The sequence below is a fragment of the Amblyraja radiata genome, chromosome 1 (genome assembly GCF_010909765.2).
Source record: "Amblyraja radiata isolate CabotCenter1 chromosome 1, sAmbRad1.1.pri, whole genome shotgun sequence".
NCBI classification, from domain to species: Eukaryota; Metazoa; Chordata; class Chondrichthyes; order Rajiformes; family Rajidae; genus Amblyraja; species Amblyraja radiata.
This window is the reverse complement of record NC_045956.1, coordinates 31,510,574-31,536,876: the sequence shown is the minus strand read 5'-3', so window position 1 is coordinate 31,536,876 and position 26,303 is coordinate 31,510,574. Positions and strand designations below refer to the sequence as shown.

General features: G+C 45.8%; 1 protein-coding gene across 1 annotated transcript; it reads right to left on the bottom strand.

Annotated features, from left to right (window-relative positions):
- Nucleotides 1–13,334: 13,334 nt before the first annotated feature.
- LOC116972251 (fibrinogen alpha chain-like) lies at nucleotides 13,335–14,300 on the bottom strand. Its single transcript, XM_033019720.1, has one exon. It carries the CDS (start codon nucleotides 14,288–14,290, stop codon nucleotides 13,598–13,600), a length of 693 nt encoding a protein of 230 aa, XP_032875611.1. The 5' UTR covers nucleotides 14,291–14,300; the 3' UTR covers nucleotides 13,335–13,597.
- Between the last annotated feature and the right edge of the window lie 12,003 nt (nucleotides 14,301–26,303).

The following is a 26,303-nucleotide window of genomic DNA, read 5'->3' as shown; positions in this document are numbered from 1 at the left end:
AGAGGGCACAGCCTCAGAATTAAAGGAAGTTCTTTAGGAAGGAGATGAGGAGGAATTTCTTTTTGCAATAAACTAAACTAAACAAAAATCTTTTGGGAATTACGTCCAATATTTGATCTATTTTCAAGGTTACATTTTATGGACAATTAAATTAAGTTATAGCATAAAAACTAAAGTTCAAGCTACTTCCAAAAGAGAATATATTTTCTGAAATAAAATTTCTAAAAGATGTATGTGTACATCGTTCCCTCAGGTAAACATTGCATCTCACATAGTTTTTGTTGTAACGTGATTGAAATAGAACATTTAAACGTCTTTCCGCACAACCAGCCATTTAAATTGTTTTGACGTTGGCAGGCTACCCAATGACCCAAGCAAGCAATGCGCAAGAGAAGATGGCGGTGGATGGTGGTACAACAGGTGTCATTCTGCAAATCCAAATGGTAGATATTATTGGAACGGGCACTATACAAAACAAATGACAAATCATGGCACTGATGATGGAATAGTGTGGATGGACTGGAAAGGATCATGGTATTCATTGAAAAAGATGAGCATGAAAATGCGACCAATGTTCTCAAACTCAAATCCACACAATGAACAAATACCTCAATCGGTGCTCGATGCAGCATAAACTCAAACATTTAAGGAATGTGGAAGCAAAAATAAATATTGCATGTATTTCACGTTGTCATTTATTTCTATTGTTTGCATTTAATTTATTTATGAATCATTAATAGAGAATTGATTCAAGGAGACATTTTGTGAATTCACCAAAATATTAAAAGTACATGAAGAGAAAACATTTGTCAATATGCTGCACCTGAAAACAACCTGCTTTAATGAAATGAAGATTCCAAGAAATTTACATCGCTGACATTTTTGGGGGGGCTTTAAGTCTATAGTAACGCTAGAGTGCATGGTTACACCCTCCAGTCTCTTTGGTTACACCTCTTCCATGTCGTCAAACATTTTGAGAGGAGAGAAAGCATTTTTGAAAAATTGGCTGGAGAGATGAAAGTAAACTGGTTTTCATTGAAAAGGTTTTATCTCGAGTTGGAGGCACATTTAAAAAGCAGGTGTTTGATTCACTGACGCACAATAGACAAGCCCATTGGAGAGAGAGAGAGAGGGAGAGAGGGAGAGAGGGAGAGAGAGGGAGAGAGGGAGAGAGGGAGAGAGACTGCCCAAGAAGGGCGAACTCTGCCTGTTGAAATACAGAGTATAAAGTTTTTGCACGGGTGATGGCAAATCGCCTGGGCTCCGTGCTGCTCCAACTGATTCACCCAGACCAGTCCGATACAGTCCCTGACCGTTCCATTCAGGATAACATCCACCTGGTTAGGGACCTGATTCATCTAGCCCAGGGTACTGGTCAGTCAGCTGCATTTCTGTCTCTTGATCAGGAGAAGGCTTTTGACAGGGTAGTGCATGAATACCTCTTCGGGACGCTGCAAGCGTTTGGATTTGGACCGTATTCCGTGGCCCAGGTCCGGTTTTTGTATGCTGTAGTGGAGTGCCTTGTGAAGGTTAATGGTGCATTGTTGGCTCCCTTTCGATTTGGGAGGGGGTTTCGTCAGGGGTGCCCCATGTCGGGTCAGTTGTACTCGGTCTGTGTGGAGCCGTTCCTGTGTCTTCTTCGGAGGAGGTTGACAGGCCTGGCCCTACCTGGCCCGGGGGAGGAGGTGTTTCTTTCGGCGTATGTCGATGATGTACTCCTTACGTTCACTGATCCTGGTGACCTGCGGAGGATGCGTGACTGCCAGGAGATTTTCTCAGCTGCATCTTCTGCCAGGGTTAACTGGAGTAAGTGTTCTGGACTTTTAGTGGCAGGTAGACTCACTGCCGGAGGAGATGATATTGTATGGGTGGAGCACCATGCACCTCCTCTATCTGGGGGTGTACCTGAGTCCCACTGAGGATGCTTGGCTGGCAAACTGGTAGGAGTTGGAGACAAAAGTGGTTGCCCGGCTGGGGCGCTGGTCTAAGCTGCTTGGAGTTCTTTCCTTTCAGGGAAGGGTGTTGGTCATAAACCAGCTGGTGGCCTCTATGTTATGGTACTGGCTGGTTACTCTTGTCCCGCCTTCCATATTTGCAACTGCTTTACAGAAGAAGCTGGTAGATTGCTTTTGGGGAAATATAAAGCATTGGGTTTCCGCAGCGGTCCTGAGTCTCCTGTTAGAGGAGGGCGGCCAGTCCTTGGTATGCATGCGTGTACCCAGGTGGCGGCTCTCCGTCTCAGGACTCTGCGGAGGTATATGTATGCGGAGAACCCCCCTCCCAGATGGCATGCTCTGGCCACGTATTTTTTTCGTCGGGGTTGTTGCCTAAGGGGGTCTCGCAGCTCCCGGTGGCGGGCATCAATCGAAGGGGCTTGCCTAGTTTCTATCGGGATGGGCTAAGTGAGGAATTTGGCTGTTTTCAGCCAGCGTGTTGCTCCACGAGGGGAGGGGGATGTTGCGGCTGCGGGAGTGGCCGCTCCTCACCCTGTCATGGCGGGTGTCGAAGAGAGGCGTGTGCTTAGAGTGGTTCTGAATTAGCTTAACCCCACCCCAACAGATTTGCTCATTGGGCCTAGGCTCTGGGATATTTCTCAGGCGCCAGCTCGACACAACTTGAGCCGCGTTTCCGAGATGCCCAGCGTGCCGTTTTGTGATGCGAACAGACGCATACTTTATAGAATGCTCCTGCACATTCTGCACCTCCTTGCCTTCGTCTCCCGTCCCGACACACCACTGGCGGTCTGTGTTACCACCTGAAGGCGGGGGCGGTCCCCAGTGGAGGTCTCTCTACAAGGGAGTTGTCTCCCTTTACATTGGGGACCTGGGGTGGCGCAGAGCGGTGGCGTGTAATAAACTATTGAGTTGGTTCACGGGCTCGCCGGCCGCCTGTATTTTCTGCGGTGAGGAAGAGACCGTGTTCCACGCCTATATGGAGTGTGAGAGGCTACTGTCCCTGTACCAATACCTGAAGGGGTTGTTCCTCAAGTTCTGGTTGCATTTTAGTCCCACGATCCTGGTGTTTGGACACAAGGCAGGGTGTGGGGAGAGCCGATCGGGGGGGGGGGGGGGGGTTGGGACCTCCCTGTTGGTTTGCTCCAAGGCCTGGCCAAGATGGCCATTCGCAGGTGCAGGCAGCGGGCGGTCGATGGTCACACCAGAGTCGGCTGCCTGCCCCTATTCAAGGCCTACGTCCGTGCTCGCGTGTCCCTGGAGAGGGAATACACGGTGTCCAGGGGGACTCTGGCGGCTTTCCGTGAATGCTGATCGCCGCAGGGGCTCGAGAGCATTGTAAATAATGAATGCACCTTTGTTCCATAATGACTGCTTGATGGAGTGTAACTATTGAATGTTTATGTACTTTTGGTACACAGCTGTAATGTGCAATTGCTGAATCAAGTCCTTGGAAAGATTAAAAAAGTGAGTGAGTTCTTTTGTGTGTTATTTAGGTATAGTTGGGATAGTGAAATGCTTCCTGTGGACTGCTTGAAGGACGTGGAACTGCTGCTGATCAATAGGATTATCCGGGGTTGTGAGAGGGCCATTGATAGGAATTAGAATGAGGTGGTCAAGCCTTAGGTTTAGGCAGGAAGCAGATAGGTGACCAGCAGGAAAGGAACTAAGCAAGGAATTCCTGGGGCAATGCTCCTTGGAATGCTGTTGTGGGACAGGGAAGAGCAGTAGTCATAGAGTGATACAGTGTGGAACAGGCCCAACTTGCCCACACCCGCCAACATGTCCCACCTGCCCGCGTAAGGTCCATATCCCTCCAAACCTGTCCTATCCATGTACCAGTCTAACTGTTTCTTAAACGTTGGAATAGTCCCAGCCTCAACTACTTTCTCTGGCAGCTTGTTCCATACCCTTTGTGTGAAAAAGTTACCCCTCAGATTCCTATTTAATCTTTTCCCCTTCACTTTAAACATACGTAGTCTAGACCTCAATTTACCTACTCTGGGCAAGAGACTCTGTGCATCTACCCGATCTTTATCTCTCATGATTTTATACACCTCTATAACATCACCCCTCATCCTCCTGCGCTCCAAGGAATAGGGTGCCAGCCTACTAAACATATCCCTATTGCTCACACCCTCTAGTCCTGGCAACATCCTCATAAATCTTCTCTGAACCCTTTCTAGCTTGACAACATCTTTCCTATAACATGGTGCCCAGAACTGAATACAATATTCTGAAATGCAGCCTCACCAACGTCTTATACAACTGCAACATGACCTCCCAACTTCTATACTCAATACTGTGACTGATGAAGGCCAAAGTGCCAAAGGCCTTTTTGACCACGTCATCTACCTGCAACTCCACCTTCAGGGAACTACGTACCTGTACTCCTAGATCCCTCTGCTCTTCAACACTCCCCAGAGGCTATGGACCATAGCCCTTCCATTCATTGTGTAGGTCCTGCCCATGTTAGACTTACCAAAATGCAACACCTCACATTTCTCTGTGTTAAATTCCATCAACCATTCCTCTGCCCAATCGATCAAGATCCTGCTGCAATTTTTCAGAACCATCTTCACTATCTGCAAAACCACCCACTTTTGTATCATCAGCAAACTTGTTATAACTGGCCACATCTTCCCATCTCCTCCCCTTTCGGCTTTTCGCAGAGACCACTCTCTCCATAACTCCCTGGTCAATTCGTCCCTTCCTACCCAAACCACCCCCTCTCCGGGCAGTTTTACTTGCAACCGCAAGAAATGCTACACTTGTCCCTTTACCTCCCCACTCGACTCCATCCAAGGACCCAATCAGTCTTTCCAGGTGAGGCAGAGGTTTACCTGCACCTCCTCCAACCTTATTTACTGCAGCCACTGTTCCAGGTGCCAATTTCTCCATATCGGCGAGACCAAATGCAGGCTCGGCGATCGCTTCGCCCAACACCTCCGCTCAGTTCGTATTAACCAACCTGATCTCCCGGTTGCTCTGCACTTCAATGCCCCCTCCCATTCCCAATCTGGCCTTTCTGTCCTGGGCCTCCTCCAGTGTCAGAGTGAGGCCCAGCGCAAACTGGAGGAACAGCACCTCATATTTCGCTTAGGTAGATTACACCCCAGCGGTATGAACATTGACTTCTCCAATTTCAGATAGTCCTTGCTTTCTCCTTCCTTCCCCTCCACTTCCCAGCTCTCCCACAAAGCCTACTGTCTCCCGTCTCCGCCTCTTCCTTCCTTTTTCCCGCCCCTCCCCCCCCCCCGGACATCAGTCTGAAGAAGGGTCTCGACCAGAGACGTCGCCTATTCCTTCTCTCCATAGATGCTGCCTCACCCGCTGAGTTTCTGCAGCATTTTTTGTCTACTTGCGATATGATATGATACAATATGATACAATACGATATGATAGAAGTCTACCCCATGACAGAATGGGGAGGAGTTGTACAGTTTGATAGTCACAGGGAAGAAGGATCTCCTGTGGCGTTCTGTGCTGCATCTTGGTGGAACCAGTCTGTTGCTGAAGGCGCTCCTCAGGCTGACCAGTGTGTCATGGAGTGGGTGAGCTGTATTGTCCAGGATGCTCCGCAGTTTGAGGAGTATCCTCTCCTCCAAGACCACCTCCCATGAATCCAACTCCGTCCCCAGGACGGAGCCAGCCAGTTTGTTGATCCTATTGGCATCTGCGGCCTTCGCCCTGCTGCCCCAGCACACAGCAGCGAAGGAGATGGCACTGGCTACCACCGATTGGTAGAACATCTGCAGCATCTCACAGATGTTGAAGGAGCGGAGCCTTCTCAGAAAGTACAGCCGGTTCTGTCTCTTCTTGTTCAGGGCCTCAGTGTTCCTGGACCAGTCCAGTTTACTGTCCAGGTACACTCCAAGGTATTTGTACTCCCTGGTAAACTGGTCACATCCACACCCTTGATGGAGACAGGGGACAGGGGTGTTCCTCTCCTCCTGAAGAGGAGCTATGTATGTTCTCATCCAAATCAATGAGTGGTGGCCAATCTGTGGGGTCGGGCCAAGCTCTGAGGGACAGCTGGGAAGGGAATGGCCATACAGAGCCATTGCGATAGAAGACTCATTATTTAAGTTCAAGTTCAAGTTGCATTTATTGTCAAATGCATCAATTGGTACAGTGAGATTTGAGTTACCATACAGCCCTACAATAAAAAGAACACAACACACGATAGAATTGAGCATAAACATCCCCACAGCAGAATCAACGTTTCCCTCTGAGAGGGAAGGCTGCGCCACCCGATGACCCACTATGGGGATGGACAGGAGATTATGTGGCAATAGACAAGGATGGCGTGTTGCCTCCCTGGTGCCAGGGTCCAGGATGTCTCTGGGCAGCTGCAGAACATTCTCAAAGGAGATAGACACAGGTTTCCCTTTCCCCCCTCTCACCTGACTCTCAGTCTGTAGGAGGGTCTCGACCCGAAAGGGTCCTTCATGCCTGTCGTGCTGACATACTCCAGCATGTTGTGTCTATCGTCCGTGTAAACGAGCATCTGCAGTTGCTTCTTACACACATGGGATCCCCAGCCTTGGCCTGAAAGGGAAGCGTGAGCAGCCCGACATTGTTGCCCTCGTTGACACAAATGACATCGTTAGGAAAAGGGGAGAGGTTCTGCAAAGTGAATGCATGGAGAGTTGGGTAGAACATAAAAAAAACAGGAGCCCCCAGTGTAGTCATCTCTGGATTACTCCCATTACCACATGCTTGTAATCATATGAATAAGCAGATAGGACAGATGAGTAAGTGGCTCTGGAGTTGGGGCAGGTTTTCAGATCACAGTGAGACCATACCTTGAGTATTGTGTGCAGTTCCGGTCCCCTAATTTGAGGAAGGACATTCTTGTTATTGAGGGAGTGCAGCGTAGGTTTACAAGGTTAATTCCTGGGATGGCGAGAGTGTGATATGCTGAGAGAATGGGGCAGCCTGGCTTGTGTACTCTAGAATTTAGGATGAGAGGGATTCTTATTGAAACATATCAGATTATTAAGGGTTTGGACACGCTAGAGGCAGGAAACGTGTTCCCGATGTTGGGAGAGTCCAGAACCAGGGGCCACAGTTTAAGAATAAGGGGTGAGCCATTCAGAACGGAGATGAAGAAAAACCTTTTCACACAAATGTAGAATTCTCTGCCTCAGAGGGCGGTGGAGGCTGGTTCTCTGGATGCTTTCAAGAGAGAATTTGACAGAGCTCTTAAAGATAGCGGAGTCAAGGGATATGGAGAGAAGACAGGAACGGGGTACTGATTGTGGATGATCAGCCATGACCACATTGAATGACAGTGCTTGCTCAAAGGGCCAAATGGCCTACTCCTGCACCTATTGTCTATTGTCTATCGTCTATCTTAGATCATTGGGACCTCCTAGAGCCAGTGGTGAAGTATACAAGAGCTGTGGGTTGCATCTGAACTGGAGGGGGACCAATATCCTTGCTGGGAGGTTCACTAGCACTACTCAAGAGGATTTAAACTAGAGAGGCGGGGCGCAGGGGTGGGAACCAGAGTAGTTGGTCATGATGTAGGAGAGATGGGAATGTTTAGGTTAGGGCCAGTAAGTTTCAAAGCAAGGACAGACAGGGAGAGGTGAAGGAAAATGGTGACACTGGTGGACTGAAGGGTGTTTATTTCAATGCCTGGAGTTTTTGTGGAGAAAGCAGATTAACTTTGTAGGTACACAAAATTGCTGGGGAAACTCAGCGGGTGCAGCAGCATCTATGGAGCGAAGGAAATAGGCGACGTTTCGGGCCGAAACCCTTCTTCAGACTGATGGGGGGTGGGGAAAGAAATAAGGAAAAAGGGAGGAGGAGGAGGAGCCCGAGGGTGGGCGGATGGGAGGGTGGGAGGAGACAGCTAGAGGGTTAAGGAAGGGGAGGAGACAGCACGGGCTAGCCAAATTGGGAGAATTCAATGTTAATGCCATAAGGACGCAAGGATCCCAGACGGAATATGAGGTGCTGTTCCTCCAATTTCCGCTGTTGCTCACTCTGGCAATGGAGGAGACCCAGGACAGAGAGGTCGGATTGGGAATGGGAGGGGGAGTTGAAGTGCTGAGCCACCGGGAGGTCAGGTAGGTTATTGCGGACTGAGCGGAGGTGTTCGGCGAAACGATCGCCCAACCTACGCTTGGTCTCACCGATGTAAATCAGCTGACATCTAGAGCAGCGGATGCAGTAGATGAGGTTGGAGGAGATACAGGTGAACCTTTGTCGCACCTGGAACGACTGCTTGGGACCTTGAATGGAGTCGAGGGGGGAGGTGAAGGGACAGGTGTTGCATTTCTTGCGGTTGCAACGGAAAGTGCCCGGGGAGGGGGTGGTGCGGGAGGGAAGGGAAGAATTGACGAGGGAGTTGCGGAGGGAGCGGTCTTTGCGGAAGGCAGACATGGGGGGAGATGGGAAGATGTGGCGAGTGGTGGGGTCACGTTGGAGGTGGCGGAAATGGCGGAGGATTATGTGTTGTATTTGCCGGCTGGTGGGGTGAAAGGTGAGGACCAGAGGGACTCTGCCCTTGTTGCGTGTGCGGGGATGGGGAGAGAGAGCAGTGTTACGGGGTATGGATGAGACCCTGGTGTGAGCCTCATCTATGGTGGCGGAGGGGAATCACTTTGTGCCTGGATCAGTGCTTGGGACTATGATGTGGCCGTTGTGAACATATGGTTGCAAGAGGGGCTCGACTGGCAACCCAATGTTGGGGGTTTCAATATTACAGATGTGATTGAGAGAGAGGCAAAAGAGATGGAGGGATTACGCTCCTAGTCAGTGAGACTGTCGCACTGGCACTCAGAGGACATATTGGAGGGTTTGACAGCGAAGGCGATACGGGGCCAGGATTTATAGGAATTAGCATTTCTCCACGTTGATAATGGTGCTAATCTGGATCTCATGGCCTGAAAGGGAGGTACGAGATCAGAAAACCCTCATTAAAGTGAACGAGTAATGATATAGATGCAATGGGCCTGCGCATCTGTGTCATACATCTTTGTGAGGAATTTTGGGCACCATATCAGAGGACAGATGCGCTGGCTTTGGAGGGTCCAGTGGAGGTTTACAAGAAATGATTCCAGGAATGAGTAGGATAACCTATGATGAGCATTTGACGGCACTGGACCAGTACTGGCTGGAGTTTAGAAGAATGAGGGGGGGACCTCATTGAAACGTACAGAATAGTGGATGTGGAGAGGATGTTTCCACTAATGGGAGTATCTAGGACTAGAGGTCACAGCCTCAGAATTAAAGGATGTTCTTTTAAGAAGATGAGGAGGAATGTTTTAGCCAGAGGGTGGTGAATCTGTGGAATTCTTGGCCACAGAAGACTGTGGACGCAAAGTCAGTGGATATATTTATGGCAGAGATAGATAGATTCTTGATTAGTATGGATGTCAGAGGTTATGGGGAGAAGGCAGGAGAATGGGGTTAGGAGGGAGAGATAGACCAGCCATGATTGAATGGCGGAGTAGACTTGATGGCCCGAATGACCTAATTCTACACCTATCGCTTATGATCTTCTCTGATTCTATGATTTTGTGAAGAAAATTATGTAGCAGATTGCTTTGGCTAATATGCCAGGGGATAAATGCCAGTTAAGCTGTTTATTGATTGGACACATTGGCACCCCTTTGCTACCCATGATGAAAGAATGGGTCGACTGGGCTTATATTCCCAGCCCGAGGCTGAAGACGGCACGATACTCACGTGAGGGTGGCTGGGACGGTGTTCTGGCGGTGGTGGCCTGAGTCCGGGGTTCGGCCACGGGCCAGCGGCTGCGTCTGCAGGACTGGTGGGCCGCAGCTTCGACCATCCCGGGCCGCGGTGTTTGAGCCGCGGGAGTGATTTATAACATCGCCCGGGGGGTATCGCCTCAGCGCAGAGGGAGAAGAGGAGGGAAGAGACTGGAGACCTAAGACTTTTGCCTCCATCACAGTGAGGAGATGCTGGGTGGACTCACTGTGGTGGATGTTAATATGTGTTTATTGTTGTTTTTATCGTATTATATGTATGACTGCTGCAATTTCGTTCAGATGTCGGTCTGAATGACAATAAAGGCATATCTATCTATCTATCTATCTATCTATCTATCTATCTATCTATCTATCTATCTATCTATCTATCTATCTATCTATCTATCTATCTATCTATCTATTAAATTTAAAAAAAAAATAATTTCTTTATTTATATAGCACATTTTTAGTCAACTTGCATTGACCCCAAAGTGCTTCACATAATTACATCCACACACACAGACAAAGGTGGGTGAAGTGTCTTGCCCAAGGACACACACAGGCAAAGGTGGGGGTGAAGTGTCTTGCCCAAGGACACAACGACAGTATGCACTCCAAGCGGGATTCGAACCAGCTACCTTCCGGTTGCCAGCCGAACACTTAGCCCATTGTGCCATCTATCTATCTATCTATCTATCTATCTATCTATCTATCTATCTATCTATCTATCTATCTATCTATCTATCTATCTATCTATCTATCTATCTATCTATCTATCTATCTATCTATCTACTGGAATTTGGAAGGATGAGTGGGTTTTTATCGAAACATGTAACATTCTTAAGGGATTGGACAGGTTAGATGCAGGAAAAATGTTCCCGATGTTGGGGAAGCCCAGAACGAGGGGGTTACAGGTTAAGAATAAGAGGTAGACCATTTAGGACTGAGATGAGGAAAACTTCTTCACCCAGAGTTGTGAATCTGTGGAATTATCTGCCACAGAAGGCAGTGGAGGCCAATACACTGGATGTATTCAAGAGAGAGTTAGATATAGCTCTTTGGGCTGACCTAATCAAGGGATATGGAGAGAAAGCAGGAACGAGGTACTGAGTTTGGATGATCAGCCATGATCATATTGAATGGTGGTGCTGGCTCAAAGGACCGAAAAGGTACCTGTACCTGTTTTCTGCATTTCTATGTTTCCATGTTTCTATGTTTACCCAAAATACTGACAGTATCATTCAATTATCATCTCCAAGCCTACTGGCTCTGCCACAACGGTGAAAAGGTTGTCTCCAATCAAGTCCTCACATATCACACAGTGCTGAATAGGAAGTCTCAATAGGAAACTGTTATGTACTTCTGTATTTCATTTAGTTATGCTGATCCCTTCGCATGGAACCAGCTGCAGAATGAACTGAAACTTAAGGAGCTGGTTTCTCTAAACAGATTTAAATCCCTTCTTAATGATGTTGAAGCGGGCTCTTCTGTCTGTACATGCTTTGTTTGATGATGTTCTGACTGTGACTCTATTTATATGTTCTCTGTTGTTTTTAAATTATTGTCTGTAACTGTGGAACTGTGCTGCTGCCTGTCTTGGCCAGGACTCTCTTGTAAAAGAGATTTTTAATCTCAATGAGACTTCTCCTGGTTAAATAAAGGTTAAATAAAAAATAAATAAATAAATTTCATTGTCCTATCTGGGACATAGGACAATAAAATACCCTGACGTGACCAAAAAACCTGGGCTACCACTTCAATTTTTTTCTACACTCCTCTATTGTTTAATATGTCATTTGCTTCACAACATAGCATTTCATTTTCCAATATGCTGTTGCTATTTCTGGCATGTTTATCCAGTTTTGAGGCTTTTTTAAATTTGTTTTGAATTTCCCCAATATGGCACAGTGCTTGTGCCACATAAGCATGAGGAGATCACGTGGGAGTTTCCATTACGGTGTTGGTCCTGAGGTGAGTTGGTCGCTTCAAATTCCTGAGTGTTAATAACTTGGATGAGCAGCCCTGGCTCCAGCACATAGATGTAATCATGAAGAAAGCATGCTAATGCCTTTGCTTTGCTAATGGGCTTGTCCCACTTGGGTGATTTTTTGGACAACTACAGGTGACTGCCGCAAAATTTTCAACATGTTGAAAAATTTTCCGCGACAGTGGCGACAATTTCTGCTGTCGTAGGTTGTCGTGGGTGAATTCCATTAAAATTAGTCCAGTCGCCTAAAGAGTCGCCTGTGGGACAGGCCCATAAATGTGTAAAAAGATTATGTATGTCTCCGAATACTCCTACAGATGCACTGTAGAAAATATCCTGATTGATTGCATCATAGCTTGGCATGGCAATTCCAAGGCGCTGCAATGCAAGAGGCTGCAGAAAATGGTGGACATCATGGGCACAGTCCTTCCCTCCATCCAAAGCATCTACATGAGGTGATGCTTCAAGAAGATGACGTCTAACATTGAGGGTCCTCACTATTTAGGGTATACCCTCTTCTCCCTCCTACCGTTGGGCAGGAAGTTCAGAATCCTGAAGTCCCACGCCACCAGGTTCAGGAACAGCTACTTTCCTACAGCGATCAGGTTCGTGAACCAACCTGCACAACACTAATCCTACCAGGTCAATGGATCAGTACCCTGTTGCACCTCTAGTTCACTCTTGACAAACATTGACTTTACTTTCTAATTATTTGTTTTTATGTATTTGTCTATGTTCCTGTAATGCTGCTACAAGCAAGATTTTTCATTCTACTTCATCAATGCAAATGGACGACTTGACTTGATTTGTATCCTCATTGAAAAGACAAGACTTTGCAAATACTAGAACTGTGTGGTTGTCATTCCTACCAATGCAGTCATAGCGGACAATAGACCATAGACCATAGACCATAGACCATAGACCATAGACCATAGACCATAGACCATAGACCATAGACCATAGACCATATTCAATAGACAACTGTGAGGTCATAGTCTCAGAATTAAAGGACGTTCCTTTTAAAAGGAGATGAAGAGGAATTTCTTCAGTCAGAGGGTGGAGATTTTGTGGAATTCTTTGCCACAGACGGCTGTGGATGCCAAATCGGTGGATATTTTTAAGGCAGGGATAGATATATTCTTGATTAGTACGGGGTGTCAGAGGTTATGGGGAGAAGGCAGGAGAGTGGGGTTAGGAGGACGAGATAGATCAGCCATGATTGAATAGGCGGAGAAGACTTGATGGGCCGAATGGTCTAATTCTGCTCCTATCACTTATGACCTTATGACCTAAGCCTGTTACTCACTACCCTAATCCTTTGCCATCGGATTTTAGAAAAATTCTCCTCTGGGAAAAGCTTCCCTGTGTCCCTCAAAATGTTGAATACTTGTGGATGACAAATAAATACATCACAACTCTTCTGTAAGTTTTGTAAGGAAACTAGTCCTATTTGTACTTGCAACCTGTATTCCAGATCGAGTCATTGATTCATAGTTATACAGCATGGAAACAGCACCTTCAGCCCAACTCATCGTTGCAACCAAAGTGCCTTCTGCTGTACTATCTTCTACTGTATGTTCTATGGTCAGCAACCGTAGATTAACTCAAAATATGTTACCAGCCAGAATCGTTCAGTATAAAATACGTGATGTTACATGCGAGATGCATAATTTCACTTTCATTTTTATTTAGTTATACACAATTGAATGAAAAATGAATATATGAGGATGATTTTTGCTCGTGATTGACGATTACATGAAACATGATCATCACCTATTTGTTCAATATCTTTTGGAAATCTCCAACAGTTTTTCGCAAGGATTGAGGCATTACAAAACAAATTTATCCAAAGAGGTAGATTTATGTTGAAGCCACGACAAGCATAATATTTGTCACAACATTTATACCAATATGAACAGAAACTCTGCCTAAACTGAAGTAATTGGTCGAATTTTCATCTTCACCACTTTAAGAGAATAGTCTATACCCTTAAAAGGATCCCAGATGACGCCATTTTCTATCTCGTATGGCACATTATCGCGAGGATCATAAGGCCCACCATGGTAATAAATCCCATTTAGATTAGCGGCCTGGCAGTTATTATACCACCAACCACCGCCATAAAACTGTGCACAGTTCTCCTCCCAGTTATCATTGTCTCTGTCAAAAGTACTGAATTTCATGTTTGCATGGGAGGTGTATGCAGTATCCATAAATAAGCCACTTATTAAAGCATCCCCTGCATTCCCAGTGTAACTCGTGATGTTCAACGTGTAGTTTTCTGATTCAGAACCTACGTTGACGATATACTCAGCGTACGTCCTGTTTCCAGACCAGTCCTCCAGCTCAATCCGAAGGGAGGTTTCCTTTGCCGTGAGTAGGTGAAGGACATCATTTCCCAGCCAGATATTCCCTCGGCCTTCATCATCCAGGCGACCAAATCCCCTTTTGTACTTGTCCCACGACTGGTTGAAGTTGACTGTTTCATCCATGCGCTGCTGAACCAACATCCAACCACCGACGCCAGTACTCTGATCACAGTACACCGTTATTGCATCAACACAGCCACTGGGCATTATCTTAAACAAACCATCCTCACCGCCCTCTGCATGCTTTTGCATGATATCATTACAATCTGTAAGAAGAAATATTTTTCAGATTAGAAATGTTAGATAAAACCAACAAACATCCTTATTTTCAGTCTGAAGAAGGGTCTCAACATGAAACGTCACCCATTCCTTCTCTCCAGAGATGCTGCCTGTCCCGCTGAGTTACTCCAGCTTTTTGTGTCTATCTTTGGTTTAAACCAGCATCTGCAGTTCCTTCCTCACATCGCATTTGCAACGTTTTTTGTGTGTCGAAAATGCTTACCTGCAGAAACACAGATCAACTAAATGTTTACAGCCAAGGAGGAGACATTTTGCCAATCAATGTCATGAGGCAGGAGCTAAGGTGGGTAGATTGGCTGTTGTTATTGGGCAGATGGAAGTTGTTTTAAAACAAGGTGATCAAGTGCAAGATCCGAATGTTGCAGCAAGGAAGGTTGTGTGGGGGGGGGGGGGGGCATAAGGACAGCAAAGTAAGGGAACTGTGGATGACCAAGGCGGATGTAAACTTGGTCATGAAGAAAAGGATGCGAGTCAGATTTAAGAAGATGGCATCAGTCAGAGCCCAAGAGGGAATCTATGCTTGAAGTTGGAGGATGTTGGTGAGATACTGAATGAGTACTTTGCATCTATATTCAAAGAGAAGAAGGACTATATTAACGATTTAAACAAGAGAATTAAATGTAACATCTCCAAGTTTGACACAAAGCAGGGTGGCAGTTTGAGCTGAGAGGAGGTTGCTATGAGGCTGTAGGGTGACTTGGATAGGTTGCATTTGGTCTCGCCAATGAATAGGTGTTCACATCTTGAAAAACGGACACAGTAGATGAGGTTGGAGGAGGTGCAAGTGAACCTCTGCCTAACCTGAAAAGACTGTCGAGGTCCCTGGACAGAGTCGAGGGAGGAGGTACAGTGACAGGTGTTGTATGCCTCCTCCCTTGACTCTATCCAGGGACCCCGACCAGCACTCCATTTACATTTCCAGAGGCCTATCTAGAAGCGTCTTCAATGGCACTATTGTATCTGCCACCACCCCACCCCTGGCAATGTGTTCCAGGCACCCACCGCACTTTATGCAACCAACTAGCCCCGAACATCTCCTTTAAGCTGTGCCGTCTAGTTTTTGATATTTTCACTGAGAGAAAGGTTGTGACTGTCTATCCTATCTATGCCCCCCGTGATGTTATATAATTCTATTAGTTCACCCCTCAGCATCTGCTGCTGAAGAGAAAACAAACCAGGTTTGTCCAACCTGTCATATACCTAATACCCACAATCCAGGAAAAAACATCTCCAAAGCCTCCTTATTCATCCTGTGGCACGGCACGGTGGCGCAGCGTTAGAGTTGCTGCCTTACAGCCCCGGGTTCTATCCCGACTACGGGTACTGTCTGCACGGAGTATTACGTTCTCCCCGTGACATGCGCGGGTTTTCTCCGAGATCTTCGATTTCCTCCCACACTCCAAAGACGTGCAGGTGTGTAGGTTAATTGACTTGGTGAATGTAAAAATTGTCCCTAGTGGGTATAGGATAGTGTTAATGTGCGGGGATCGCTGGATGGCGCGGGCCAGGTGGGCCGAAAGGGCCTGTTTCCGCGCTGTATCTCTAAACTAAACTAAAGGGGCAACAAGCAATACTCCAAAGGCCTCCTAACCTAAGCTCTATAAAACTGCAGCATGAATTCCTGAGTCTTATACTCAATGCCCTGACTGATGAAGGCAAACATAATATACATCTTCTTCACCACTCTATCCACTTGTGTTGCCACTTTCAGGGAGCTGTGAACTTGGACCCAAAGATCTCCCTGTACATCGATGAAGTTCAGGGTGTTGCCATTAACTGTAATCTTTCTCCATTCTTCATTATCCCTGGTTATGCATTGCTGACCCGAACCATGCAATGTGTAGAAAAAAATTATCCTGTCACCCACGGCATCTGAAGAAGGGTCTCGACCCGAAACGTCACCCATTCCTTTGCTCCATAGATGCTGCCTCACCCGCTGAGTTTCTCCAGCGTTTTTGTCTACCATCCTGTCACCCTTAGTTCTTTTGCCGAATCACCTTCAATGTCTGCTCTCTTCATTCCGATTCCTCCACCAATTTAAACACTCTGAAGATATAAATTATAAGAAGAATAGATCGGGTAGACGCACAGAGTCTCTTGCCCAGAGCAGGGGAATCGCGGACCAGAGGACATAGGTTTAAGGAATATGAAGGGGAGCTTTTTCACACAAAGGAAACGGTGGCGTAGCGGTAGAGTTGCTGCCTTACAGCACTTGCAGCACCAGAGACCCGGGTTCGATCCCGACTACGGGTGCTTGTCTGTACGGAGTTTGTACGTTCTACCCGTGACCGCGTAGGTTTTCTCTGAGATCTTCGGTTTCCTCCCACATTCCAAAGACGTACATGAATGTAGGTTAATTGTCTTGGTGTATGTGTAAATTGTCCCTAGTGTGTATAGGACAATGTTGATGTGTGGGGATCGCTGGTCGGTGCGGACTCTGTGGGCCGAAGGGCCTTTTGCCATGCTGTACCTCTAAACTAAACTAAAAGGATGGGTGTATGGAACAAGCTGCCAGAGGAGGTAGTTGAGGCAGGGACTATCCCAACGTTTAAAAAACAGTTAGAAAGGTACATGGATAGGATAGGTTTAGAGGGAAATGGACCAAACGCAGGCAGGTGAGTACTGTAGATGGGGCATGTTGGCCGGTGTGGGCAAGTTGGGCCGAAGGGCCTGTTTCCATGTTGTATCACTCTATGAGTTTAAGATTACTGTATGAGTACCATCCATTATCTTAAACACTGCAATCAGATTGCATCACACTATTCTCTTTACCCTAGCGAACAACCTGAACTTCATCAGTCTATACACATCATAAAAAAATAATCCTGATTTATTTTTGGTAAATTTTGCCTGACCTCTCTCTAAAGCCTTTTATTTCTAAAGCTTGGCACCCAGAATTAGGCACAATCCTTCAGTTGTGGCCAAACCAGATTCATCATGATTTTACTTCCTCTACTCAGTGTCTCTCTTTATAAAATCCAGTGTTTAAGTACGTTTTAAAATGTGCCCTACCAGTTCCAATGTGCTATGCATATACACAAAAACATTCTCACTATTCCTATCCTATATAGAATTACGCTCTCTCTCTCTACTTCATTTAGAATTAACCCCTCTAAAATACATGGGACAAGGTTGAAAATAGGCATGACCTATGATGAGCGTTTGACGGCACTGGGCCTGTACTTTCTGGAGTTTAGAAAGACGAGGGGGGACCTCATTGAAACTTACCGAAAAGTGCAAGGCTTAGAAAGAGTGGCTGTGGAGAAGATGTTTCCATTAATGGGAGAGTCTAGGTCTCGAGGTCATAGCCTCAGAATTAAAGGACGTTCCTTTAGGAAGGAGATGAGGAGGATCTTTTTTAGTCAGAGGCTGGTTAATCTGTGAAACTCCTTGCCACAGAAGACAGTGGAGGCCAAGTCAATGGATGTTTTTAAGGCAGAGATAGATAGATTCTTGATTAATGCGGGTGTCAGGGGTTATGGGGAGAAGGCAGGAGAACGGGGTTAGGAGGGAGAGATAGATTAGCCATGATTAAATGGCGGTGTAGACTCGATGGGCCGTATGGCCTAATTCTGCTCCTATCACTTATGACCTAATGAGCGTATGTCAAGGGGAGGGTTCAACTACGACTGGGCATTGCATTATTGAAGGTTCAAGTAGGAAGAGGCTTTGCATTAAACTGTAATCAGTCTTCAAATACTTAGAGCTCAGAAATATTAAAGGGGTGATCACTTTGCCTGGATTATACTAAGGCCTCCTAACCGACAACAGGAGATCATGGAGAGATGTCAGAAGTATTAAAGTCACAGAGTAATACAGCATGGAAACAGGCCCTTCTACTTAACTCACCTATGCTGACCTGGATGCCCCATTTAATCTAAGATAGACAAAAATTATGTCTATCTTCGGTGTAAACCAGTATCTGTGGTTCCTTCCTACCCCTATTAATCTAGCTCTTGCAGCTCATATCCCTCTCAACCTTTCCTACTCATGATGCTATCCAAATGTATTTTAGATGTTGTTATAGTACCTGCCTTACCTACCTCCTCTAGCAGCTCATTTCTTACACCCACCACCCTTTGAATGAAAAACTTGCCTTCAGGTTCCTATTAAATGTTGCCCCTTTCACCTTAAACCCATGGATCTTGAATCCCCTTACTCTGGGTAAAAGACTCTGTCCATTTGCCCTACCTGTTCCCCTCAAGATTTTATACACCTTTATAAGATCACCCAACCTCCTGCAATCAAAGGACTAAAGTTCTAGCCTGCCCAATCTCTTCCTAAAGGGGCTGTCCCACTTAGGCGATTTTTTTGGTGACTGCCGGCGACTGCCACAGTCGTAGCAGGTCGTCAAAAAAGCGGCGACTGGACCCCCTCCTACGACAATGTCTACGACAAGCTGCGACAACCTACCACCTAGTCGACGTCAAGCTACAGCAAGCTACCGGCAACCAGCGACCCATTAGGACGTCCACCTACGACCACACAGGTGACAACCTACGATGACCAAAGTCAACCTACGTCCACCCACGACAAGCTACGACAAGCAATGACCCTGTCGGCGACAACTGAAGACAACTGAAGACAATTCAGTCGCCGGTACCTGTCGCTGGTTGAAGTAGGTTGACGTAGGTCGTCGCCAATGGAATTCACCAAAGTCAGCACCTGGTGACAACCAACGTCACCTGGCGACAACCTGCGTCATCCTGGCGACAGCCTATGACAGCACCTACGACAGGAGAAGACAAGCTAGGTCAAGCCTACAGTCGCTGAAACGTTTTGAACATTTTAAAATCCAGTCACGACCAGAAAAACGTTACGACTCTTTAGGCATCATGAGGAGACTATTCACGACCATACAGGCGTCACCCCGCAACCATGTGAAAACAGTCCAGTCGCCTGTATTCGCCAAAAAAATCGCCTAAGTGTAGGTATGTTACAATACTTACCTTCAGCGGCGCTGCAATTCTGCCACTGGCCGTGTGCATGATTTTGGCGCCTTTGAGGGGGGCGGGGTTAAAATGCGTTTTTTTCCTACCTTGTCCTGGATTATATTTGGTTGGAGTGCAAGGTTTTGCTGAAGAATCGTTCCGACGGGCATTCTGTGTATTGTTTTTTTTAAATCTCCCAACAATTTCAGCGGTGGAGTCATTTTAAAATCAGCTTCTAAAGCCGTCAACGCCGACAACGGGGAAGGATTTCAGGTACGGGACAGGTAAACGAAAGCCGTTTATTTTATTAATAAAAGTGGTCCTTAAGATGCCTTTAGTTCACATTTTAAGTTGCGAAACCATGATTTAGTCCCCATCTGAACCAGTAGTATTTTTCCTGCCAATATGGGTATAAATTCACCGCAAACCGCAACGTTCCAAATGATCTCGTTCCAGAAAAACCCACTCGCAAGATGATTTAAATGACCATTAATTTACAGGTATTAAACATTAAATTCCTTCCATTTGGCCTATAAATCCATGACAATGAGATTTAAAAATTATGTTATATTGTGAATTCTTGTGTGAATGTTATTTGGACACTTAGGCTATTTAAAAATGTTAATCTATTCTTAAGAAAGTGATAGATTTTTAGATCTAGTAATTGAATTTTGTAATTAGCTACATTTAGGTAACTAGCTAATTATATGCTTTACTTTCAAGTCATCTAAGTAAGATTGTTTCCATTTGTTTCAGAATGCTTCAATCTATAATAACTGAAAATGTCTTTCAGTTCTCTTAAGTTTTAAGAAAATTATGGCCATTTGACTGTCCTCGATCACAGCTTTTGAGTTAAGTCAATGGAAAAGCAATAGGGAACAAGATGCTAATTTCCGAGTATGAAAATGGCCATAACCTTTTTAATACTGAAGATATGAAAGTGAATTAGGTGTCAAATTAAACTTAATTTTATGCTTTATCTGATGGGATAAGTTACAGACTTGATTTTTTAAATCTCTAAATTTTGTAACATTGCTACTAAGTGGGACAGGGGCTTTAATCTCAGACCTTCAAGTCCTGGCAATCTTTCCTTGTAAATCCTCTTTGTCCACTTTTCAGCTTAATGACACCGTTTCTACAGCAGGGTGACCAAGGCAGTCCTCCAAATGCAGCAGGGCCTGTCCCACTTGGTGATTTTTTTGGCGACTGCCAGCATCATTGACTGACGTAGCGTGTCGTGGCGTGATGCAGCGGTGACACGGCGCGACGACGTATTGATGCGCGGCGTTTCCTCAAGTATCGCAACATTTTTTTTGTTGCCGCTGGATTTTGAAATTTTCAAAATCTTTCGCCGACCCTGATCTGTCAGTCAATGATGCCGGCACTCGCCGAAAAAAATCGCCAAGTGAGACAGGCCCTTAACACTCCCCAGTGACCTGCCTTTCACACTGAAGGTCCTGCCCCGGTTTAACATCCCAAAATGCAACCTCACACTTATTAGCCATTCCTCTGTCCATTTGCCCAGCTGATCAAGATCCTGCTGTAATTTTTGATAACTATTTTTACTGTCTACGATACCTCCTATGTTACCTGCACACTTACTTATTAGACCCTGCCCATTCTCATCCAAATCGTTGATATAAACTACAAACATCAATGGGCCCAGCATCGGCCCGTGAGACACCACTGGTCATAAGCCTCCAGTCCAAAAAACAACAATCCACCCTTGCTTCCTTCCATGAAGCCAATCCTGTATCCAGGCAGCGACCTCTCTGTCCTGGGTCTCCTCCATGGCCAGAGCGAGCAACACCGGAAATTGGAGGAACAGCACCTTATATTCCGCTTGGGGAGTCTGCAGCCTGTGGGCATGAACATTGAATTCTCCCAATTTTGTTAGCCCTTGCTGTCTCCTCCCCTTCCTGAGCCCTCGGGCTGTCTCCTCCCATCCCCCAGCCCTCGGGCTCCTCCTCCTCCTTTTTCCTTCCTTCTCCCCGGCCCCCCCTATCAGTCTGAAGAAGAGTTTCGGCCCGTAATGTTGCCCATTTCCTTCGCTCCATAGATGCTGTTGCATCCGCTGAGTTTCTCCAGCTTTTTTGTGTACCTTCGATTTTCCAGCATCTGCAGTTCCTTCTTGAACAGCTAGCCAGCTCTCCCTGGATACCGTGCAACATTTTATATAAGTATATACAATTATAAGAATATAATATTAGGGCAGCACAGCGGCACAATGGTAGAGTTGCTGCCTTACAGTGCCAGAGACTCAGGTTCGATCCTGCCTCCTGGTGCAGTCTGTACGGAGTTTGTACCTTCTCCTCGTGACTTGCGTGGGTTTTCTCTAGTATCTCCGGTTTCCTCCCATATTCCAAAGACGTACAGGTTTGTGGGTTGATTGACTTTGTATGAATGTAAAATTGTCCCTAGTGTGTGTAAGAAAGTATTAGTGTGCGGGGATCGCTGATTGGTGTGGACTCGGTGGGCCGAAGAGCCTGTTTCTGTGCAGTATCTCTAATCTAAACTAAACTAAACTATAAGAGCAACCAGGTTACCAAGGAAAGAGTGATGCCCACTTGGGATCAAAAGAGTATACTGTGCATAGAGTATGGAATTCCCTGCCACAGAGGGCAGTGAAGGCCAAATCACTGGATGGATTTAAGAGAGTTAGATAGAGCTCTAGGGGCTAGTGGAATCAAGGGATATGGGGAGAAGGCAGGCACAGGTTATTGATTGGGGACGATCAGCCATGATCACAATGAATGGTGGCGCTGGCTCGAAGGGCAGAATGGCCTCCTCCTGCACCTATTTTCTATGTTTCTATAGAGGCAGGAGACATAGGCTAGGTCTTAAATTAATGCCTTTCATCTGTCATCGCAATTGTGAACGACATGTGTAGTTGGAAATTTCAGTTACAACAGTGACATTCCAGAATATATTAAGATTAAAAGAAGCATTATATGCTTTAGCGGACATGAAGGTGAATTAATCTCCATGGTCTGATGCAATGTATCCTAGGCTTCCATTGGAGTCAATGGAGGAGAATGCTGGAACACTGAAGACCATTTTAACTCCCCGTCCCATTCCCACACTGACCTTACTGTCCTTGGCCTCCTCCATTGCCAGAGTGAGGCCACACACAAACTGGAGGAACAGCATCTCATATTACACTTGGTTAGCTTACAACCCGGAGATAAAGGATATCGAAGGCTCCAATTCCCTGTGCTCCACTCATTTCTCCCTCTCCCCTTCCACCTATATTCCTCTGGCTTCACAGTTCACGCTTCTTCTATCCTTATCCCTTATATCACATTTTTTGTCTTTACACCTCTGGCCTTTGTCCAACCATCTGCCAATCCAAAACCCCTCTCACCCATACCAACCTATCACTTGATAGACACAAAATGCTGGAGTAACTCAGCGAGACAGGCCACATCAGTGGAGAGAAACATTTTGGATCGAGACCCTTCGATACGAAACGTCACCCATTCCTTTTCTCCAGAGATGCTGCCTGCCCCGCTGAGTTACTCCAGTATTTTGTGTCTACCATTGGTTTAAACCAGCATCTGCAGTTCCTTCCTCCACCTATCACCTACCAAGCTTTGTCCCATCCCCACTTCTCATCCATCTCTCTTCTCCCGACTACAATTAGTCTGAAGAAGGTCCCAAGTCAAAATGTTGCCGTGTTCTCCAGAGATGCTGCCTGGCTCATTGAGTTACTCTAATATTTTAATAGACTTATAGAGCTGTACAGCGCAGAAACAGGCTCTTTGACCCACCTTGTCCAAGCTGAACAACTTGGCTTATCGGGCTAATTTCCCTGCATTTGGCCCATATCCCTCTAATCCGTATATCCATCCATATCCATATATCTGTTCAGACGCCTTTTAAAAGTCATAATTGCATCCGCATCTGTAGCTTCCACTGGCAGCTCATTCCAGAAATTGACCACCCTCTGAGTGAAAAAGGTGCCCCTGATGTTCCTCTTAAATCTCTTCCCTCTTACCTTCAGCCTGTGTCCTCTAACATGAGAATCCTCCACCTTAGGAAAAAGTCTGTGAGCCTTCACTTTCTCCACACCCTCATGATCACGTACTCCTCAATAATATGTCTTTTTTTTTTGTAAACCAACATCTGCAGTTCCATGTGCCTGAAAATTCTTAAGGGATTGGACAGGCTAGGTGCAGGAAGATTGCTCCCGATGTTGGGGAAGTCCAGGACAAGAGGTCACAGCTTAAGGATAAGGGGGAAATCCTTTAAAACCGAGATGAGAAGAACTTTTTTCACACAGAGAGTGGTGAATCTATGGAATTCTCTGCCACAGAAGGTAGTTGAGGCCAGTTCATTGGTTATATTTAAGAGGGAGTTAGATGTGGCCCTTGTGGCTAAAGGGATCAGAGGGTATGGAGAGAAGGCAGGTACGGGATACTGTTGGATGATCAGCCATGATCATATTGAATGGCGGTGCAGGCTCGAAGGGCCGAATGGCCTACTCCTGCACCTATTTCTATGTTTCTATGTTTCTATGAATTTAAAAAAAATGTTCGCCACAGATGACTGGAAGATCTCAGATGCGATACCTTGATTCAGACTGGCTGCAATACTAACCCAGGTATTTATGTGCCAATCAGTCTCAGTAATCAAGAAATTATGGGGAAATATTCTGAGGGACAGGATGAATCTGCGCCTGGAAAGTCAGATTTATTTGTGTGAGATTCTGTATGACTAAATTAATAGATTTTTTAATGAGCTGACTAAATATATTGATGAAGACCAGGCAGTTGATGTGTTTTCAATGGACTTTAGTAAGAACTTTACAAGGTCTCACATCATAAGATCGTAAGATCCTTAGTGATAGGAGAAGAATTAGGCCATTCAGTCACTAATTAGGCCATTCAGTCACCCTCTCCCTCCTATCATCAAAAACAATTTTGGATCTATTTTGCCAATTTTCCTCGAATCCAGTGGTTTTGGACCAGCTTTCATGTGATTAATTCATTTGATTAGTACGGGTGTCAGGAGTTATGGGGAGAAGGCAGGAGAATGGGGTTAGGAGGGAGAGATAGATCAGCCATGACTGAATGGCAGGGTAGACTTGATGGACTGAATGGCCTAATTCTTCTCCTATCACTAAGGATCTTACGATCTTATGATGTGAGACCTTGTAAAGTTCTTACTAAAGTCCATTGAAAACACATCAACTGCCTGGTCTTCATCAATATATTTAGTCAGCTCATTAAAAAATCTATTAATTTAGTCATACAGAATCTCACACAAATAAATCTGACTTTCCAGGCGCAGATTCCTCCCGTCCCTCAGAATATTTCCTCATAATTTCTTGATTACTGAGACTGATTGGCACATAAATACCTGGGTTAGTATTGCAGCCAGTCTGAATCAAGGTATCGCATCTGAGATCTTCCAGTCATCTGTGGCGAACATTTTTTTTAAATTCATAGAAACATAGAAACATAGAAATAGGTGCAGGAGTAGGCCATTCGGCCCTTCGAGCCTGCACCGCCATTCAATATGATCATGGCTGATCATCCAACAGTATCCCGTACCTGCCTTCTCTCCATACCCTCTGATCCCTTTAGCCACAAGGGCCACATCTAACTCCCTCTTAAATATAACCAATGAACTGGCCTCAACTACCTTCTGTGGCAGAGAATTCCATAGATTCACCACTCTCTGTGTGAAAAAAGTTCTTCTCATCTCGGTTTTAAAGGATTTCCCCCTTATCCTTAAGCTGTGACCTCTTGTCCTGGACTTCCCCAACATCGGGAGCAATCTTCCTGCACCTAGCCTGTCCAATCCCTTAAGAATTTTCAGGCACATGGAACTGCAGATGTTGGTTTACAAAAAAAAAAGACATATTATTGAGGAGTACGTGATCATGAGGGTGTGGAGAAAGTGAAGGCTCACAGACTTTTTCCTAAGGTGGAGGATTCTCATGTTAGAGGACACAGGCTGAAGGTAAGAGGGAAGAGATTTAAGAGGAACATCAGGGGCACCTTTTTCACTCAGAGGGTGGTCAATTTCTGGAATGAGCTGCCAGTGGAAGCTACAGATGCGGATGCAATTATGACTTTTAAAAGGCGTCTGAACAGATATATGGATATGGATGGATATACGGATTAGAGGGATATGGGCCAAATGCAGGGAAATTAGCCCGATAAGCCAAGTTGTTCAGCTTGGACAAGGTGGGTCAAAGAGCCTGTTTCTGCGCTGTACAGCTCTATAAGTCTATTAAAATATTAGAGTAACTCAATGAGCCAGGCAGCATCTCTGGAGAACACTGGCAACATTTTGACTTGGGACCTTCTTCAGACTAATTGTAGTCGGGAGAAGAGAGATGGATGAGAAGTGGGGATGGGACAAAGCTTGGTAGGTGATAGGTGGAGGAAGGAACTGCAGATGCTGGTTTAAACCAATGGTAGACACAAAATACTGGAGTAACTCAGCGGGGCAGGCAGCATCTCTGGAGAAAAGGAATGGGTGACGTTTCGTATCGAAGGGTCTCGATCCAAAATGTTTCTCTCCACTGATGTGGCCTGTCTCGCTGAGTTACTCCAGCATTTTGTGTCTATCAAGTGATAGGTTGGTATGGGTGAGAGGGGTTTTGGATTGGCAGATGGTTGGACAAAGGCCAGAGGTGTAAAGACAAAAAATGTGATATAAGGGATAAGGATAGAAGAAGCGTGAACTGTGAAGCCAGAGGAATATAGGTGGAAGGGGAGAGGGAGAAATGAGTGGAGCACAGGGAATTGGAGCCTTCGATATCCTTTATCTCCGGGTTGTAAGCTAACCAAGTGTAATATGAGATGCTGTTCCTCCAGTTTGTGTGTGGCCTCACTCTGGCAATGGAGGAGGCCAAGGACAGTAAGGTCAGTGTGGGAATGGGACGGGGAGTTAAAATGGTCTTCAGTGTTCCAGCATTCTCCTCCATTGACTCCAATGGAAGCCTAGGATACATTGCATCAGACCATGGAGATTAATTCACCTTCATGTCCGCTAAAGCATATAATGCTTCTTTTAATCTT

What these genes read in the sequence shown, in the direction of transcription:
- LOC116972251 (XM_033019720.1), bottom strand. Translation starts at nt 14,290, where the DNA reads ATGCAAAAGCATGCAGAGGGCGGTGAGGATGGTTTGTTTAAGATAATG.